Below are 19,358 nucleotides of genomic sequence, written 5' to 3' on the forward strand. Positions count from 1 at the left end.
TTCAATTCATAATTAAATGGTTACAACAAAAGCAACAATTGGGCCATGGATGGCGAGACATTGAACAAACAGAATATCAGGAGTTATCATTATTTGATCTCTCATTCCTTACTGAATCAATAAGGAAACATAATTGCTTTAAAAACCCATTAATCGCAACAACTCTGTCTGGTGGAAATTCCCCAAACTCAGTGGTCACACTCAATCGCCAAACAAATTCACGCCAATCTGGCACAACACAGATTTTGTGGTTAAAAACAGACCAATAATCTTTAGGTCTTGGAAAAGACAAGGAATAACTCATCGGGAACACATTTTTGAAAACAATTTTCTTATATCCTTCCCAACCTTAACCCAAAGGTATAATATCAGTGGCCACGGCTTCCTTCAATTCCTTCAATTACAGCAGTCTCTAAAAGTTCAAATCAAATTGACGAACAACATCCTACAACCACCTGAAATGATTGAACATCTCACTCATATCGGTCATTTGAAAAATCCCTTTTCCAGAATATACAAACTTTTATTAAAAACAGACGACACCTTATCTTTATATCTTTATTTGCAACAACCTTTTTTATGACCCACAACTCCAAAATGCAACTCATCCAATATTAGATCTTGCACAGAGCTCATATCACGGAACAAAAATGTTCAAAATGGGTTTTGTGGATGAAGACATTTGCTCTCACTGTTCCCTTGATACCAGAGATGACTACTTTCATGCTTTCTGGCTCTGCCCACCTATCCTAGCATTCTGGACCAACATCACCAAGAAGCTACCAAGCCTTCTGGGCTGCAGCTTTCCAGTCTCCCCATCTAAATGTCTTCTTGTGACCTCTCCTCAGTCGACCCACCACTTAAACGGGGCATCGTTGTGGGTTCTGGGGCTTGGGTTGGTGTGGGTTGCTTGTTCGGTTCTTGGCCCCGTGGTTGGCAGGTCGGCGTGCCGCTGGGGTCACTCGCCCCCCGTGGGCGGGATGGCTGGGCTTGTGTGTCCTTCTGTGTCCCGTGGGGGGGGTGGCCCGTCGTGCTGGGGCTGGTTAGGCATTCCGTCTGGTCCTGTTAACCAGGCTCCTGCACCTGGCTGGCTGTGCTAGGCTTGAGGCTCACCATGTGGCCTCCTTCGTTGGGGGGCGGTCTCCTGTCATCACACTGGGCTGCCAGGGTACCTGTCCTCTGGCGCTCTCGGCATGGAGGGCACTCGTCGCTGAGTTGTCGGGCTGTGGGTGGGTGTGCCGTCTGCCGCCCTGTGTTCTGGGGTCGCATGTTTGGCGGCTGGGGGCTGACCAGGGGCCTGATGGGGGCGCGGAGCTGGCCCACATGGCGAAGCGCATGGTGGACCGCTCTGAGCCTGTGGCTGATCGCTGTAACTTCGATCAGCCTACCTTCCGTCCCTGGCTTCAACCAGGGACGGGAGGTGGGCGTGCTAGGGCATGGTCGGGTCCGGGGGGGAGGAGGTCTGCATGGTTGCTTCCTGGCCTGCTGTGCCCCTGGATCGATCCGGTTGCAATTCGCCTATCTCTCCCAGTGCCAAAACTCATACTCAGCACATACACCACACATAGGCTGAGGGCTTGCGGGATGAGCGGGGTGCAAGCTATGTGGGTGGGGTGCAGCGGGCAGCTACCATCTTGCCTGTCACGCTCCTGCCTAAGTGTGCTTCTCGTCCATCCCAAAATTTCAATCCTATCATATTAGCTGCCAGCTGGGCTGGAGTCTGGTGGATTAAAATTTGCTGCAACCTGGCGGGGCTGCGGAGAACACCACCGGGTGCCTTCCGGGGCCCCTGGGGAGTCTGCTTGCCATTGTGGGTGTGGGTTGGGGTGTGGGGGGCGACTGTTGGCCTTTTGCTTCTGCTGCATGGCCTCTCTGCGACGGGTGCACAGGGTGCTGCGGGTGGTGGAAGGCCTGTATATCTGGCGGCCTGCTGGCATCGGTGGGGGTGGGTTAACGTTGAGGTGCCCCGCGCTGAGCATACGCTGTGTATGGGCACTTGGCGCTCACGCCGGGTGGGGCGTCTGGTCGGCTGCGGTGGGGCAGGCCTCCCCCTTGCGCCGGGCGTGGGTGGGCATGGGGGTTCTGCTGGCTTGGCTCAGGCGGTCTGTTGTCGTGGGGCTGGGATCCAGGCCTGTGATCCATGCCTTGTGCCTGCGATCCATGCCCTGCGCCTGTGGCCCGGGTTCTGTGCCTGCGGCTGCGTCTTGTGCCTGCACCTGGGGGTTGGTTGCATATGTTCGCCCCTGGGGTGCAGGGTCTCCCTGGGACTGGGTAATGCTCCTCGGGGCTGGGCGTGGGTGTTGCTCCACGGCCTTCTGGCTTCACTGGGGGCCTAGGGGTCTTCTGGGGCCGCAGGGCAGGGTACTCGGGGCTCTCCTGCAGCCGTAGGGTTTCTACAAGGCTGAAGAGTTTGGGGGGCTTTGGGGCCCTTTCCACTGCTTGATGGCGCCGCGACGTCATGTACACTCACCAGTGGACATCTTACACACAAACACATACAGGCCGTCCCATCACACACGCACACACCGGGCTTCCATTACACCTGAGCAGTGCCACAGGCTGATCGCCTCCATGCCACGCGCATTGATTGCAGTAATTGTGAGAAAAAAAAAATATATATATATACATATACTATAACTATAACATACTACATATAACTATACTACTATAACTATAACTTTAACATTACAGATTGAACTAATCCTCGATAGAAAAACTATATGTGTGTATACTACAGTATACATTACATGAACGTATTTATATACATTACTATCATTCATATTGTGGGTAATTATGAAATACAGTTTCACTGATCAGTCAGAGCCAAAATTAAACATCTATAAAGACACTGGGGGTACCTACGCAACCAGTTAGAAACCGGCACTGAAACGGTTAATCTGGCGCGCGCACACACAGCGGGGAGTCTGAAACTAGATACTCGGGGGAATGGGAAATTTCAAAGGAGGGACCGCCCTGCAAAGGGGGGTGTGTCGTTTGTAACAAAGGGATGAGCGGGGAAAAGTTTCAGTGGACTCCTGGGTGAAATGTCTGCTAGATGAGACACGCAGCTTAGGACTCACTACATAGACGTATAAAGTTGTTGTTTTTTGGTAGATTCTCAAACCGTCCAATAAACTCTCCGTAGCTCAAAGTTCCAGTTTCATCACATCATTCCGGATTTGGAAATTTGGAACACGACAAATTGGTGACCTCGACGTGATCTCATTACAAGACTGCAGAGTAGTTCCGAAAGCCTGAACGGTTGCGATACTTCCATGGGTACCCGCTAAAAGGTGAGCAGAGCCATTTCATGAAGTCTGCATAGATTAGATAGGAATATTTTAGGTGGAAGTGTTGTACTGTTTAAGGCTGGACGAACAACTTTGTGGTTTTAGGGGATGTATTGTTGAATGATGCATGAATAATAATTGTAAACTATTGTGGAGACGAGAAATTGGATTGTTTGATGAGAATGGTAGTAAAGGAAGTTAAGGGAACGGGTCAGGAATGCCCCCTTCGAAGCGGCTGTGTGTTAACTTGCGTAGTAATTCCACGTACCGTTTGTTAAGAATACATCCAGTATGCCTAAACTGAGCGACGTCTGGTGATGAACAGTGTTTAACTCGCAAAGTAATTCCGAATCCCATTTAGGCCCGGTTGTTGAAAGACCTCCAATGTGCCTAAACTGAGTGATGTCTGGCGATGAAAAATGTTAAATTCAGGCTTCAAAAGGGTAGTAGATAGTCGGTAATTTCATTTAAGGGTGAGAGGCCAGGATTTATTTTTTTAGTAAAGGAAACCAAGTATTTAAGGTTGAGAGGCCTGAATTTATTTTTTTTTTAATAAAGAAAACCAAGCATTTAAGGGTGTAAGGCCCAGTTCTTAGAGAAACCAAATATTAAAGGGTAAAAGGCCCAAAAATATTTGACTTTGTGAAATGAATCTATATAATATATAGGTTTCACTTTCTGAAATGAGTGACAAAAAAATATTGAACTTTTTCATGATATTTTATGAGATGTACCTGTAAACTTGAAGTATTACTCTATTTAATTGACCTGTTTTATTAGGCCTAGCATGTTTCTTTTGTGTTAGATATTCATGTTACACTTTGGATTTTTCCTACTATTGTTTACTAAATTTTAGTTTGCCTCCTTGTCATTTTTTATCAATCTTTTATTGAGTCTCCTGAGTTTCATTTATTTGCTGGTTTTACAGCCTCACAGTAAAAAATAGAAACAGCCTGAACAGCATTGTTAAAATCTGTTCTCAGATCACCAAATTGAAACAAAGACATCTGAATTATTTTTGCAACCAACAAATCCTCCAGAAAGCAACAAGTATTTTGGACTTCTTATGTTCTTTTCAAGTGAATTTTCTGTGGTGTGGTGTTTTGTTTACCATTGTCATTGTTGGTGAATTGTATTCCTATAGCTGTGTCTGATCTTTTTATTATGTTTATTTTGTTTGTATGTTACTGTGTGTAAAGCTACTCAAAACAAATATTGCCCCTATTGGGATTAATAAAGTTGTTTGATTTTGTGGATGCCTGGTGGTATTTGTAATTTTCTGTCTGTTAATGGGACTGCACCTGCCTGCCCCTCTGTGAAGTTGACCACAAGCCGCTACTGAGAGTTAGCTTAGATAGCGCTAAGCCCTATCTCAACTGTTCTCAAACTATGCTCCTCCATGTACCACTAGAGGGAGCTCCAAAATATTTATTTAAAACATACTATTAAAATCCTACAAAATTGAGGGAAAATATTTTTGTTCATGAACGAAGCATGTGCACGCTACGTACGTCTCTCGTGGAATCCATGATTACCGGTAGTTACTGTACGAGGTCAAACTGTGATGAAAAAAACCGGAGGTAAAAATGAATCGTTTAAAAACACTGCAATCGTGGCTCCGAACAGGAACTATTCGGAAGAGAAGTGTGGATAAGGAGCACAATATTCCAAGCAGCCCTGTTGAAACTAAAGTGGACAGTGAACTGAGCGCAAGCGCCAGTGAAGTCTCTGGGGCACTTGCTAGCAGCAAACAGCGCAAAATAGTAAAGAGATATGACTCAAGCTACCTAGAATTTGGATTCAGTTGGAGCGAGACAGGAAGAGCCCATACGTAGTCACTCTTATTCTATCCAGCTAGATGAGACTACTGATGTTTCAGATTTGGTCAATTTGCTTGTTTACTTCAAATAGGAATGTGGTGGTGCAGCTTAGGAGGACTTTCTGTTCTGTAAATCATAGGAGACCAGACCTACAGCTGAGCACATATTCCAGCTACCGGACGTGTTTATCCAAGAGAATGGACTCGATTGGGGAAAAAGTGTGGAGTCTGTACGGATGGCGCCAGGGCTATGACGGGGCGCCACAGCGGAGTAGCAGTCCAGATTCGCGAGGTGGCACCCAAAATGCGATGGACACACTGCAGCATCCATCGCGAGGCCCTGGCAGTGAAGAAGATGCCCGAAGAATTGAAGTCTGCTGGACTCGGCTGTAAAAACTGTGAACTTCATTAAGGCTCAACCGATGAATTCTGATCTGTTTCATGTGCTCTGTGATGAGCTGGGCAGCGAGCATGTCCAACTCTTGCTTCATATGGAAGGGAGTAAGATGGTTATTAAAGAGGAAAGTGCTTTCCAGGCTCTTCAAATTGCATAGAGAGGTCCAGGTATTCTTACAGGACAAACAGTTCCCCTTATCAGATGTTTTCGAAGATACTGTGTGGCTCAGTCAACTGGCAGACTTGTGAGACATATTCTCTCGTTTGTACGAACTGAATGTCAAACTACAGGGACTCTCCATCAATGTTTTTGACATGCAGGACAAAATCAACGGCATGCTGAAAAAGATGGAGTTGTTTGAAATCAAAGTCAAGGTGGGTTATTTCTCAGCTTTCCCCACTTTGGAGAGTTTTCTATTTGACAACGACCTCATCATTGATAATGGGTTCAGGGACAACATTGTTGCGCACCTTGTCTCGCTCAGACAACAGTTCCACGAATATTTCCCAGTGATGACAGAACAACTGGATGAGAAACCCATTCAGCATCAAAACCTCTGAAATGCCCAAGGATTTGTGTCGAAACATTAAAGGCTGCATTCAGAAGATAGTGGTTGTTGGACTTTTGGATACAGCAACACAGCGAATACCCTGCGCTTTCGAACAAGGCTATGCGCTGTCTCCTTCCCTTTGGGACCACATATCTGCGCGAGAAAGGCTTCTCTTCACTTGCCGTCATCAAAACGAAATACAGAAGCAGGATGGATGCTGAGCTCGACCTGAGACTGAAGCTAACCTCGATTGACCCAGACATCACAGGACTGTGTTCGCAGAGGCAGGCGTGCCCTTCTCAGTAGGCTTAGGTAAGTAATCAATACCCACTGAGAAGCTGGCCAACTTTTAACATTATTTGTCTTCATTATTAACCTAAATATGTTCAAACGTGTGTGTGTGCCATATGGAATAGCCAGTGTGCCTGCATTGTTTAAGAAAGTCATGGACAAAGTTTTACATAGATTAGACCGTGCCATTTGCTACCTTGATGACATCATTACATTACGTCATTTAGCAGAAGCTTTTATCGCACCATAAAATTGATTGCCCCAGAAAACCTCTGCAATCAATCTCGATGGGCATACACCTTGCATTCCAGCCCTGCTTACGGCAGTCGACCACCAGCTCTTTGTATTTGGCCCGCTTCAGCTTGTGAGCTTCCTCCAGACGGTCCACCCATGGCACTGTCAGCTCCAAAAAAATGATGTTATTGGTTGCCTGGCCTAAGGGTAGTCATGACAATGTGCCGTGGGAACTTCAAGTGCTCCTCCAGGTCCACAGAGAGCTGCCAGTCCTTTGTAGTTGCCAGGAAGAGAGCCGGATCTGGATGTTGCACTGGCCCAGCTCTTGTTGCCCACCAGGGTCGCTGAAGTTGTTCTTGATCTGATGTCTTGTCGTGGTCTCATGTTCTTGATGTGCAGGTCAAATCTCCTCCTTCAAGCAAGCCAAGCTTCATAACAGAACTGAGGTAATTTCTGTCATTGTTGAGCTACTATGGAAATTGTATCTATAATCTGTCTACTTTCATGGCACCATTGACAGATTTGCCCTAAAAAAAATGTAGATCAAAGTAGAAATGCTCAGACACGTGCCAGAGGGCATTTAAGGAAGTTACAGTCCGTAGGCATTATAGTTCCAACTGACCTCTCATATTGACTTGTGATGCTTCACCAGTTGGTGGTGGACTAGGTGCAATGATATCTCACACACTGGCAGATGGTAATGAGAAACCAAAAGTGTTTCCGTCCAGAATGCTGACTAAAACATAATGAAACTATTGACAGTACAACAAGAGACACTTGCACTAGTTTTTGGAGTCAATTCAATTGCACAAATAACTGTTTATTTATATATTTTAGTAACGGATCAGAGATAATTTGTTACATACATATACATACGGTCATACATATATGCAGCAACTGCTTTTAAAGATTCTAGGCCTAAGACAAGAATGTCTACTTTGGCTGATGCCAGAAGAGAGCTGAGAGAGTCCACACAGAGCTGCCAGTCCTGTACAGTTGCCAAGATTCCAGATGGCTTTCTGGTTTCTGTACGTGGCTGTTCTCCAGCCTTCATGAAGGTGATCGTCGGGAGGGTTGGGCGTGCTCATCTGCAGCTGTTGATCCCCATACTGAGAGCTTCTGCAAGGGATTTCAGCACCTGATCATGGCACCAAGTGTACCGGCCCTGTCCCACAGATTTCATCTGAGCGTTGTGGGCAGTCCAAAGAAACTTTGCCCAAGCTGCAGAAGTTCGAAGGCCTGGCTTGCTCCCACCTCGTCTAGGCCCTCCACTGCCGCATGCCGACTGCTCCGCTGGACCTCTCCTCCACCGTAGATCTCACCTCCTCCTGAACCAACCTGCTCCTCTCCTTCCTCTTGGCCTTGTCCTACTAGAGAGTTGAGAGCATTCCCAGTCCAGATTCTCCCTGGGTCACTGCTCCCACCAGGACACTGTGGTTTAGCAGAGATGCCTGAAGTACAGCCTCCTGGGCTTGTCACTTTTTCATAGTCATAACCACCACCCCTGCCTTGGCCATCTCTGGGTCGCTTGAGTCTTTGTACATCAATACCTCTCTGGTCCGGGTCACCTGGAGCTCTTCAAGGGCGGTTGGAGCTTGGTGTTGTTACCTTAGAGGTGATGCTGCTGGCAATCCCAGCCACCTCCTAAGAAAGCTCCTGGTAAATCAATGCTTAGAACTTGCCAGGAAGCCCTGACCGGTCAACCACTCTCAGCCAGCTGTCCAGCTTTTGGCCAGTAGCCTGAACTGAAGTTGTGTCCTTCCGGTTTCTGTTCAACACCTTGCCAAGGCTCATCACTGGCTTTTCGGAGACAGTTGATATTTGTGCCCCTTCGATGATGAAGCGGACTCTGACAACAACTTTGCCATTCTTCAGCACCAGCAACCTTGATTTTATTGGCATGAACCTCATCCTTGCCCACCTGATCAACTTCTCCAGCCCTTGCAGGATCCATCTGCTTCCTAGCACTGATTTGGTGGTAACAGTCAAGTCGCCCATGAAGTCCATGGTGTGGTTGGTGGATCCTTGAATTGGTCCGAGGACCGTGGCACTCTGGTTCAGCAGACTTGACAATCAGGTTTATCGCCAAGGTGAAGAAGATCACAGATGATATAGTCTGTGATAGTCCCAACCTCCATCCTGTGCTATTTGGAGGTTTCTGACCATGCTGAGACTCTCATGCTAAAATGGTTGTATTAGTCCAGGATGAGATCTGCCACTTGGCCTGGCACATGATGTTTCACCGTGGTTGTCTGGACTAGCTTGTGGAGGATGGAGCTGTAGGCATTGGCCAGGTAAAGCAAGAGCACTGTTCTCCAGTGCTTCTCTGATGAGCCGGTTCACCACTTCAGTGTGCTCTAGACACCCCGGCACTCCCGGGATGCCTCAATTTTGCACAGAGGTGTCTATGTATGTAGCCATCGTTGGAGAGGAAGTCAATGCTGAAGAAAAAATTCCCTTCAACACTTAGCAAGGAGATGATCCTTAACTGGCCAATTCTCTTTGAATCTTCCTTCTTTGGGGCCTATTCGGCAAATCTCCACTGCTGCACCAGCAGCAGTGGCTTCCTGGCGTCAAACTCCTTCACACCAGGTAATGGATGGTGGTAGGTCTATCAGGCAGTTGCACTGGCCCAGCTCTTGCTGCCTGCCAGGGTCACCCTAGGTGTTCTGGATGTGCAGGTCGATCTCCTCCTTCAAGCAAGCCAAGCTACACAACAAAACTGAAGTCATTTATGTCATGTAGACCAAAGTAGAAATGCTAAGACACATGTCAATAGTTTTTGAAGTCACTTCAATTGCACGAATAACTGTTTATTTATATATTTGAGTAACAGATCAGAAACTGCTTTTAAAGATTCAAGGCTGAAGACAAGAATGCCTACTTTGGCTGAAGCCTGAATGCAGAGATGGTCACCTTTTTGCCCTACAAGTTATCGGCGCATCATGGAAATGCTGATATCTTGTCAACACTAACCACTCAGCGACAAGGATAGTCTAAAACCAAATCCAGTGTTTAGAGTCTCTTATATAGATGATCTGCCAAAAACAGCAAAATACAGATTAGGTTGGTTAGGAGGCAAAGATGCTATTTTAACATACGTAATGTCCGGTTGGCCAACATACATACAAGATGAGCCATTAAAACCTTTAATGAGATATCATTTGAACAGTGGAACATGACTGTCTCGTGTGGGGTTACAGAGGGATATTTCTTGAGTCTTTACATGAGAGCAACAGCAGACAGCAGAAACAGCAGAAAAAACAGACTTCGAACAGACTTTATATACAGTATAGATAATGGACCACAATTAACTTCAGACAAGTTTGTTTCAAAACTTCCTAAAACAGAGAATACAACAGAACAAACATGCTTGCTAAATTGGTACTTACACACGTGCGCATCTTGATCTAAATTAGGGCTGAACGATTTGGGAAAATAATGTAATTGCGATTTTTTTAGATCAATATTGTGATTGCGATTTAGTGTGCGATTGAAGTTCCTTATCTTCTGTATTATTCACTAAACACAAGCAATAAATCATTCTATAGTATGAGCAACTCAAAAATGGATAAAGTCAACTGCTCTTTCATGTAGGCAAGGCCCACGTGTTATGATGAAATGAGATGAATTGAGCCATGAATTGATATGAATAACATATCTCAATTTAGCTATTGAATTGCAAAAAGAAAAGCCTTTAATCACAGTAGAATATTCACTCGTTGATTAAACTTCAAGCCTTGTAAATGTTAGAATGTGAAAATTAACATTCTAAAAATATGCAGTGTTTCAGCAGAAATGTTTTGTTTGTTATAAAAATGTTGTCCGCCTAAACCAACATACACAGAGTGGCGCTCAGTGTGATCAGGGACAGCTTAAAGTTCATTAAAAACAAACAAAAAAAGACAAAGAGAAACACACGCATTATTCTCGAAGAGGGTCTGTCTGGACTCTACGGGTGTTCTGAGCTCTGCCAGCAGCACACGCCGTGCAAAGCGCACCCTGGCCCGGGCCGGAGCACCGGGTCTCATCGGGGGGAAGCGCGGAGGGTTAAAACAATTGCTGCATAGAGAAAGTGTCCCCATCAAGCACGCTTTTGTTCCATACTCACTTGTTTCATTACATAAGGAGACGCAAAATAAAAACAAAAACACTCTGTTTGGGCAGGCTGATCGTGGGCACCCCATCACTGGTATGAGTGTTGCTGGCACGCGCATCATCAATACTGTAGGAGAGTGAGACAGGTATCCAAATGTGTCCCAATCGCTCCCTCTCCGCCCCTCATTCCCCCGTGATGGCGTGCTAGGCATCACGGGGCCCCGGACAGCCCTATTGGTTAGATTGTGGTACATAACAAAAAAATAACTATCTTTTAGTTGCAGGCTTTGAGAAAATTGCGTTCTTTTAAATTGCGATGTCGGTTTGAATTTGATTTCACACCAAATAGTGTTTGCCATGTTTTGTCCTGTTGAGAGACAACGGGTTATCTAAATAAGTGTTTGCCAGGTTATGTCATAGATACGAAACCCAATGTGCATGTTATTTTGTACATGTTTTTGTCCTCACCGCACAAGCGTTTGATCTCTACTTCAAACCTCAGTGGACACAAACCTTAAAAGCAGCAAAAGCTTTGAAAACACCACTGGGGCATGATTGAAGATTTGAAAACGAAAAATGATTCCCAAAATTTTAAAAATTGAATTGAGTGACATAGAACCAAGAGAAATAAAACCAAAATTAAATACATTGTTGCTTGACCTTTCAGGGCAGTTAATTTAAGTGGAATTAACTCAAAGTTAAGGTCCCTCCTGGCTGAAATAATGCGTGACACTACAATTTTATTTAAGTATCCCAGTATCGAGAGTTAATTTGAAGCAATACCATATAAGGCACAGTTACCTGTAGCAAACACAGCTTTCTTGGAGAGGGTTTGATAGTCGATGATGGAGAACTGGGGTAGTTCAATGTTCTCCACCCCAGTGACGGAGCTCCCGCCCTGCCAGTAGAACTCGATGTCATCGGTGGTATAGCCGTCTGGAGGAGGTGGAGAAAGGTTCATCTGCTATATTCCTCCTACCATGCCCATTACTGGGTGAACTTACAAAAAGCTTAGAATGAGGCTCAGAATGAGCACGGTACAAAACTACACGTATACTCATATTCTAATTTATTTAATACCTGCAGTGAAACTGGCTACCTGCCAACAGTGGAAGAGTTTATGGTTTAGCCTCAAAAATATATCTGTAACTGTACTTGACTGGCTATTTCACACCTTGGCTGATATCACACAATTTCTCAGTTTTCATGTCAATGGCAAGTTACAATAAATAGGCCAGTGGACAAAAAAGATGTGGCAGAGAGGCATAGTCAGAGAGAGAGGGATGAAGACTGACAAAAAAGAATATGGAACTTCCTTCTCAACTGCAGAGCATAGCACTTCTGCCATAATGGGACGGGCAATAAAGAACTCAAATAAAACATGTTTTTTCTTCCTGGGATCATGTCAGGGCTTTGTCTCCAATTCGATCCTGAATTAAACTGTCCTTTGCTGCTCTCTGAATATTTAGACCAACTTAATTGAACTAGCCAGTCTTTCTCCCTTCTGAAGGAAATTGTGTGATTTTAGGGACTTAGCTCCTTCTCGTACAGGGCCAGGCCCAGTCTGTTTTCTCAGTATTTCCATTTCTATTTATTTTAAATCTTGAAATGTCCCAGATATATGACAATATAAAATCTGTCAACTGACGAAGGGCGAGAATTTGAGATTATAATTGTGAAATACAGGTGAATGGAAGAGCTGGCCAGATTAATACATTTATAATTGATTTACTATTACTCATAATAAAAGATGGACTGCTTCTTAAATGATGAGTTATTGAAATGTTGGTTCCCATAATTTATGGGGCATTTAAAGTGTTCATCACTGAACGCTTTACTGTTGAGAAGCTTACCACTCTCCCACTGCTTCCCATTGTGGTAAATACAATCCAATGGGGCAAACATGAAACATGTTGATGCTTCTTTTCAAAAACGAATGAAAAACAATTATTAAGTAACACTCAACAATTTAACTTCATTAGAATATGTCTACTGGACGCTGGGGACTAATATATTCATACTATGACGTCATAATAGGGTGAGATTTTTTTTTCTTATCTCACCGCAGATATGATTTCTTAAAATAAGACAAGATTCCAGAATTCTAGACCAGTCAATACCCCTAAACAAATATATAACTTCTTGGATTGTTAAGACTAATATTTCTTTTCAGTGTAGCTTAAAGCCTTAATTTGGAGGGTTTCCTGTTCCACATTATAAAAACAGATTAACAATTGTGTCTATAATCCAAACTGTTCTTCCGAGCATGTATGGTACTTGATGATGAGCTCTCTGATGTCTTATTATTTCCCCAATAAAATCGAACTATTACCATTCCACCATACTGTGGCACCTGTGAACAGAGTGCTAAATTTGGCCACAATGAGAGGGAGTACCACTGGCTACTTGGTAGACCCTTGCTTGGCCCTGGGTGGAGAGTCCTTGTAAGACCCCGACAGGGCGGATTTAAGGTATGGACGCAGGTGGTGTTTTATTCAGCAAGAAGCACTCCGGCCACACCTGACTGGACAAGAAATGGCAGCTTGCATTAGCTGGTGTAAAAAGTGCTGCATGACCTCAGTTCATGGTCTTCAGCCATTCCGAGACTTTGAGGAAAGTGGATTATTTGGTAAAATACCAGAAACAATGAGGGGAGGTGGGTTAGTGTTGTAAAATGTATAGTGAAGTGTTAAGTATGAAGAAAAAGTGTGTTAGAGAGCTGTGTTGTATTTAGTTGGGCATTACGAAATGTTGCAATATAAATTATTGATTTTTGAGTATGGGATAATATACAGCCAGGATAATACAAGACCTCTCCTTTTTGGGTCAAGGGACCTGATCACTGTGTCAGCGGTCACATTGCTATAACATGGTTACTTCAAATAAATCAAATCAACAGATTAACACAGAATGTTAATTTTAAAGGATTTAGTTACTAGTAACACTAGTTTATATATTAAAAATAGCAGCAATGTAGCTAACAGTGCAACGACATGGCAGACTATTTTCCCAATATGTTTACTGTTGTAACTATTGTTAAATTGGACATTTCCATTAATCGTGAAATGAGACTGAATGCTGAATGGGATTTGGTGTTTTGATATCAATATCCACATTCATCTCTTCCATTGTAGTTTTTATGCATTATCACAAGGTGTTGCCACTAGTCTGCAAGTAAGCATTTAGCAAGAGCAACTGTAGGTGGAATGATATGAAGAATGTGAAATCAGGCGGAGAAGTGATTGAATGTGGCAATGGTCATTATATTAAATTATGATAGTACTTTATTAATCCCACGCGGGGAAAATAAGCAGTCATTGTTCAGACATATGTACCTGACCATTACTTGCTGTTAGTGGTCAGCTATTGACCTTTGATTGATTTTTTTCAGATGAATTCACTGGCATAGATAAATTTGTGTAGCGTATATGTAATTATATAATTAGCATTTTTAATAATTTTTCTCAAGTTATTTTTCATATATACTGTATATGTGCAGTACACACACACACACACACACACACACACACACACACACACACACACACACACACACACACACACACACACTTACAGCTCTCTATCTCCAAGGTGCAGTTCTGCTCATCCAGTGGGTACCTCCGCAGGTCCATCATGCAGGCCGCTGTAGTCGTGATCCTTAGAGAGATGCAAAAGGTCATTTAAAAAAAAAATAATAATTATATATATATATATATATATATAAGTATATATATATAGATAGCAAAATTTATTCTTAAATTTCACATTTAAAGGTTGGATCATCAAACCCACAGACAGCAACTGTCCTCAAAATGTTTTGCACCCAATCAGGATGAACTATTTGTTGTTGTTTCCAGAATGAAAATAAACAATTTCCTGTACTTATACCACAAACAAAACATAGCTTAACCTCATGGATGGCAAAAAGCACACATCTTGTCATTGCTCACTTACTCCCAAAGCACACTCTGTATATTCTCACTTCTGAATCACTGGAATGCCTTCATGACCAAACAGGAAATTGGATATGCACTGCATAGAGACTTAACTGTGCCCCCCTGCCCCTGGTTTACCCTCCCTCATAAAGGCTGCATTCCTTTAATTACAATTATGATTCATTAAGAAATTAACACCAAGATCAGGATACCTGAGCCACTGGAAATTGGCTCAAACAAAATTGTGTACAAGAGTGTGCTTCTATTTGATTTTTTTGGGCTAGTCAACATGCAAAAACAAATGCAAATGATACTGAAGAGTGGGTAAAAAAAAAAAAAAAGAAAAACACACTTGAGCAAAACTATTCGCTGGTGAGGAGAGATAGTGTTGGCCAAAAGCAAAGATAAAGGAAAAGTAACTTATAGTCTCGCAACTAGTGTCTTAGTGCAGGCTAAAGTATAGCTACTTCATTTTCAGTCGGCATTGCATGTGCCCAATTCTAAATCCCCTCTGATGTGCATCATTCGGTAGTGTCCTGCAGTGGAATTGTTTGGGGTGGGCTTTACGAACAGCCCCCAGTCTAAAATAGCCCCGCAGGGCGGGCTCTGCGGCCCGAATGTTCCCTCTCTGATGGTACCGACTGTGCCCACAGTGCGCAAAACAGTTTTTATTTGAGATGTAGGTTATTAATACATAATGCATAATGGGGACACTGGCGGCATTTAGCGTCTTCTAAACTTTGCTTTAATTTGAATAAAAGTGATGCTTCTGGGCTTGTCAATGGGAACGAAGGGGCAGAAGTTTTTCCACTGAAGGAGGAAAAGGACCGACTGCTCTGGGTTATGTGGCCACGGTTGCAGACGGCAGCATGGCTCCCTTCCCTGCGGCCGCCCAGCTGCCTCGAGTCGACCGAATCATAGTTAGGAAACTTTGAACATTTATATAAAAAAAAACGAAACCATTCAAATTTTCATTTATAATCAAATGTATTATTTCACAGATGTCTATTATATTAATTAACAACAAAAAAGTACTGATTAGTAACATTTTGTCCCTAAATCCTATATCCTCTGGTGCATGCTGTGAAAAGAGACTACATTTTTATTTCTGAATTATCTTAATTTTGCATTTTTCTAGCATCACCATTGGAGGTTTTTGTCATCCTTTGGGGTTATGACAATTAACAAAAAAACACTCACTCATCAACATTTTCCTCAAAGTGCTTGTAATCCCTATTAAATTTAAGTACAATACGTAAAGGTATGGAATGGGGGAGTTTCTGAAACATAGAGAAACACCATTTACAGTATGGAAACAGATTTTATTGTTTTCTCGATAAAAAACCTTCATGTCACATCAGAAGACAAATTTGAGGTAGAAAATTTACATTTACACAAAAAATACATAAATTGGGCACTATTATGGCTTGGTAATTTAGGGCCAACCTCAGACCTAGACATAAGAGGAACGCAGTAAATCTTGGAAAAGAATGTCTCTTGAGCTACTATGGTTTTGCTCATTCAAGACACAGATTGTGAAGTGGGGGTGGGGGTAAAGAAAGTTTCCACAAGCACAAATTTCAAATTGTGCCTTCTTGAGAGCCAGAATGAACAGAAGATATCCTGTCTGTGTTGCTCATGGCAACCCACTCTCTTCCCGTTCTGGCAACAGATTTTGAAGGCTGTTTGAGTATATTGGTAATATCTTAGCCACTCTGCCTCCTGCTGCTTAGCCCTCTGTTCCAGATCTGATCTCTATCCAAGCACTAACCATCCATTTGGAGGTTAGTGTAGGGATTCACACTCAACTGGAAATGTAACTGAAATATCGGAAAAAGGGCCACCAGCAAAAGATATCCAGAGGTGGGAGTTGACGTGTATGTCATCATCCCCGGCCAGTTGAATTACAATTATTTTTTACGATAAAACAACACTATGACGCACAATCTGTGGAAGATCGAGATGATCACAGTGTCTTGCTGAATGTTAGCTAAACTTACCAGTCTGCTGCAGCTTCTCACTGTGACTTAAAAAAACCTCATATTAGCAGTTTTGGTTACATCCGAGCTAACGTAGATACTAGAAATTGGAAGTTTTGTCCCTGCCCTCCGCCAACTTTTCTGTTTCACAACAGCAAGGGTCAGCAAAAAGTTCAGTTAATAGTGATCTGAACAATATTTTAATTGGGTTGAAAAATTGCAAACCTATCTATCTAATATTTGAGTATGTTACTACCATCACTGCAAGAGCAATGAATTCAGGCTTCAAGAAAAAAAAAGGCTTACTAGAGTTTCTTTGCCATGTATTAATGTTCTCTAACTTAATTGTGTGTTAATAACTAGTTCCTTTTGTCCAGCGGCAGTTTTCCTGGCTCACATAAAGCATAATTTGATGCCAGGAAGTAGCAGAGAAGTTTTGAGAGACAGAAGTTCACTGGAAAAATTAAAATTTAAAATGTTACGTTATCATTTCAATATAACTATCAGGATTGTATATTTGACATAAACACATGTAAAAACCCCCCTTAAACTTAAACACTCCTTATTCTCTACTCTCTTTCCTCTCATGAAGGTCAGTGTCCAGCTCCTCCCAGAACTGTCTGTATTCAGCCAGCACCTCTCGCCATGAATATTGATACATTTCTTTTCTAAAACATCCCTGAATATTCCAGGGCATATATATTGTCAGCCCATGTCTCCAACACAACAAACACATTAGAAAGCACCAGATGAATTATAAAGCAGGTGCAGGGAGCGTGGATGGACAGTTAGGTGGTAAAAATAGAGCGTGTCAGGCCTGTAACCTGTCGCAATTTCCTCTATCCATCTCATAATGCACAAGTCAGCATTTCTGGATGGACGCACGTTAAGAAAGCCTGGAAATCCAAGCCAAGAAAAGTCAACATTGCAGCCTAAGTGAATTTAAGACAGTGGCCTTATAGAATAAACGTATTGACATAAATGTAATATATAATACAGTATAATACAGAGAGCATGGTAGTACAGTTGAGTGTTATCTTGTATATACATTTTATGTCAAACACAGTGTGTTGTATGTATTTTGCAATATATGTCATATTATATTTCTCAACATTATACAACATAATCTTTTAATGTAAATATATTTGAAATTACTACATGAGATACAATTGTGGAAAATATTGTGATATCATGATATAACATGATGAATTATTATTATATTATTATTAGAAGGAGCTGGAAAAATCCCCCCATCCACACATTCATTCTGAGAATCAACCGTTCCACCGCATCCCCAAGGTGCTCTGTTGGATTGTGATCTGGTGCATGTGGAGGCCATTGGAGTAGACTGAACTCATTGTCAAGTTCATAGAACCAGTTTGATATGAGGTGTGCTTCGTGGCATGGTGTGTTGGCAGGAAGTAGCCATTAGGAGATGGGTAGACTGGCTAAAAAGGGATGCAAGACCTGATGGTCAGCAACAATACTCAGACACTGTGGTATTTAAACATCAACTGCTACCAGATGATTTATATTAGATATTTAAAATGGGCAGGTTTACAAGTGTACCTAACAAAGTGGCCACTGAGTGTAGTTTCTGATACATCTCAGTGTTTCATCGACCAAAATCATGAAAAACAAACTGTTATTTTTATTCTTTTTTATTCCATGTTTTTATTTTATGCATGCTTTTTTCACAATTTGAGCTAAACTGTTGATCTGAGCTCTTGATTCTTGTGACATATGGAAGAAACTAGCTAGGTATGTATAGTTGGAGTACTGAAAGGCCTTTGCATTTCAGCTGCAGTTTCACAGATTTAGCATCAATAGTCATCAGTTACACACCAGATATTTACCAGTGGTAAATAATTTGGCTCAGTCACAAGAATCAGCAATGGTGATGCCGCGGCGGTCGCTAAGAAGCACATATCGATTTTTGCCTGAATGCAGAAAATTATCGAGAGTACCTTCACAGCACTCAATGCAAATTCAAAACGCTATAATGGTATTGTTTCCTGTCTGAGAGGGCCTTGTTACATGGCAACATGAGCTCCCTCTGAGCTTCCTTCACTGTGGGCTTCTGGGTAATCTGATTACATTACATTTTACATTTTGTCATTTAGCCGACGCTTTTATCCAAAACGACTTACAATTATTCAAACAGCGACGGACGCAGCCATCAGGAGCAATGAGGGGTTAAGTGTCTTGCTCAAGGACACTACAGCATGTTAGCAGGAGGAGCCTGGGATCCAACCAGCAACCTTTACATGACTAGACCACCAGCTCTACCTCCTGAGCTACCGTCCCCGGTTTGGCCCTGATGATGGCGTGATGTCCGTTACTATCTCCCTTAACAGACAGAAAGGTTCAGTCAATGCTGTTTAAGTTCACCAGGTTAAGGTGAGGGTCACTCTATCATCAGCATGATATCATCTTCCTGTTTTCATACATGAACACGGAAAGAAAGGCAATTTCTGTAAATCAACCTTTTTTTTGTCGAGTAAACTCTAACTCCCATCATAATACAATATAACTATGATGATTCATTGGCATACGTCATATTTTATGACAACATTCTTAATACTTCATAAGGCTTGTACATAACCACATAACATTATGTGTCCTAAGACGTTTTAATAAAATATTGTTGCGTATCATTTAAAGACTATGGACACATGAGAAACTTATCTCTTCTACAATGCATTATAATCTTAATAATAGGATTACATCCCACTACAAGTGAGCCAATCAAAAACCATCAGAGG

At 42.7% G+C, this 19,358-nt stretch overlaps 1 protein-coding gene across 1 annotated transcript in view; it reads right to left on the reverse strand.

Annotated features, from left to right (window-relative positions):
- Positions 1-19,358, reverse strand: part of gabrb1 (gamma-aminobutyric acid type A receptor subunit beta1) — a gene marked incomplete at both ends in the record, with an annotated part of 98,446 nt that overhangs the window by 13,996 nt on the left and 65,092 nt on the right. The window contains 2 exons of the mRNA XM_080011739.1: positions 11,481-11,615; positions 14,254-14,336. Coding sequence (XP_079867865.1) covers positions 11,481-11,615; positions 14,254-14,336 — 218 coding nt within the window. The remainder of the gene's footprint in view (positions 1-11,480; positions 11,616-14,253; positions 14,337-19,358) is intronic.

Source organism: Zeus faber (genome assembly GCF_960531495.2).
Source record: "Zeus faber genome assembly, chromosome: 13".
NCBI lineage: Eukaryota > Metazoa > Chordata > Actinopteri > Zeiformes > Zeidae > Zeus > Zeus faber.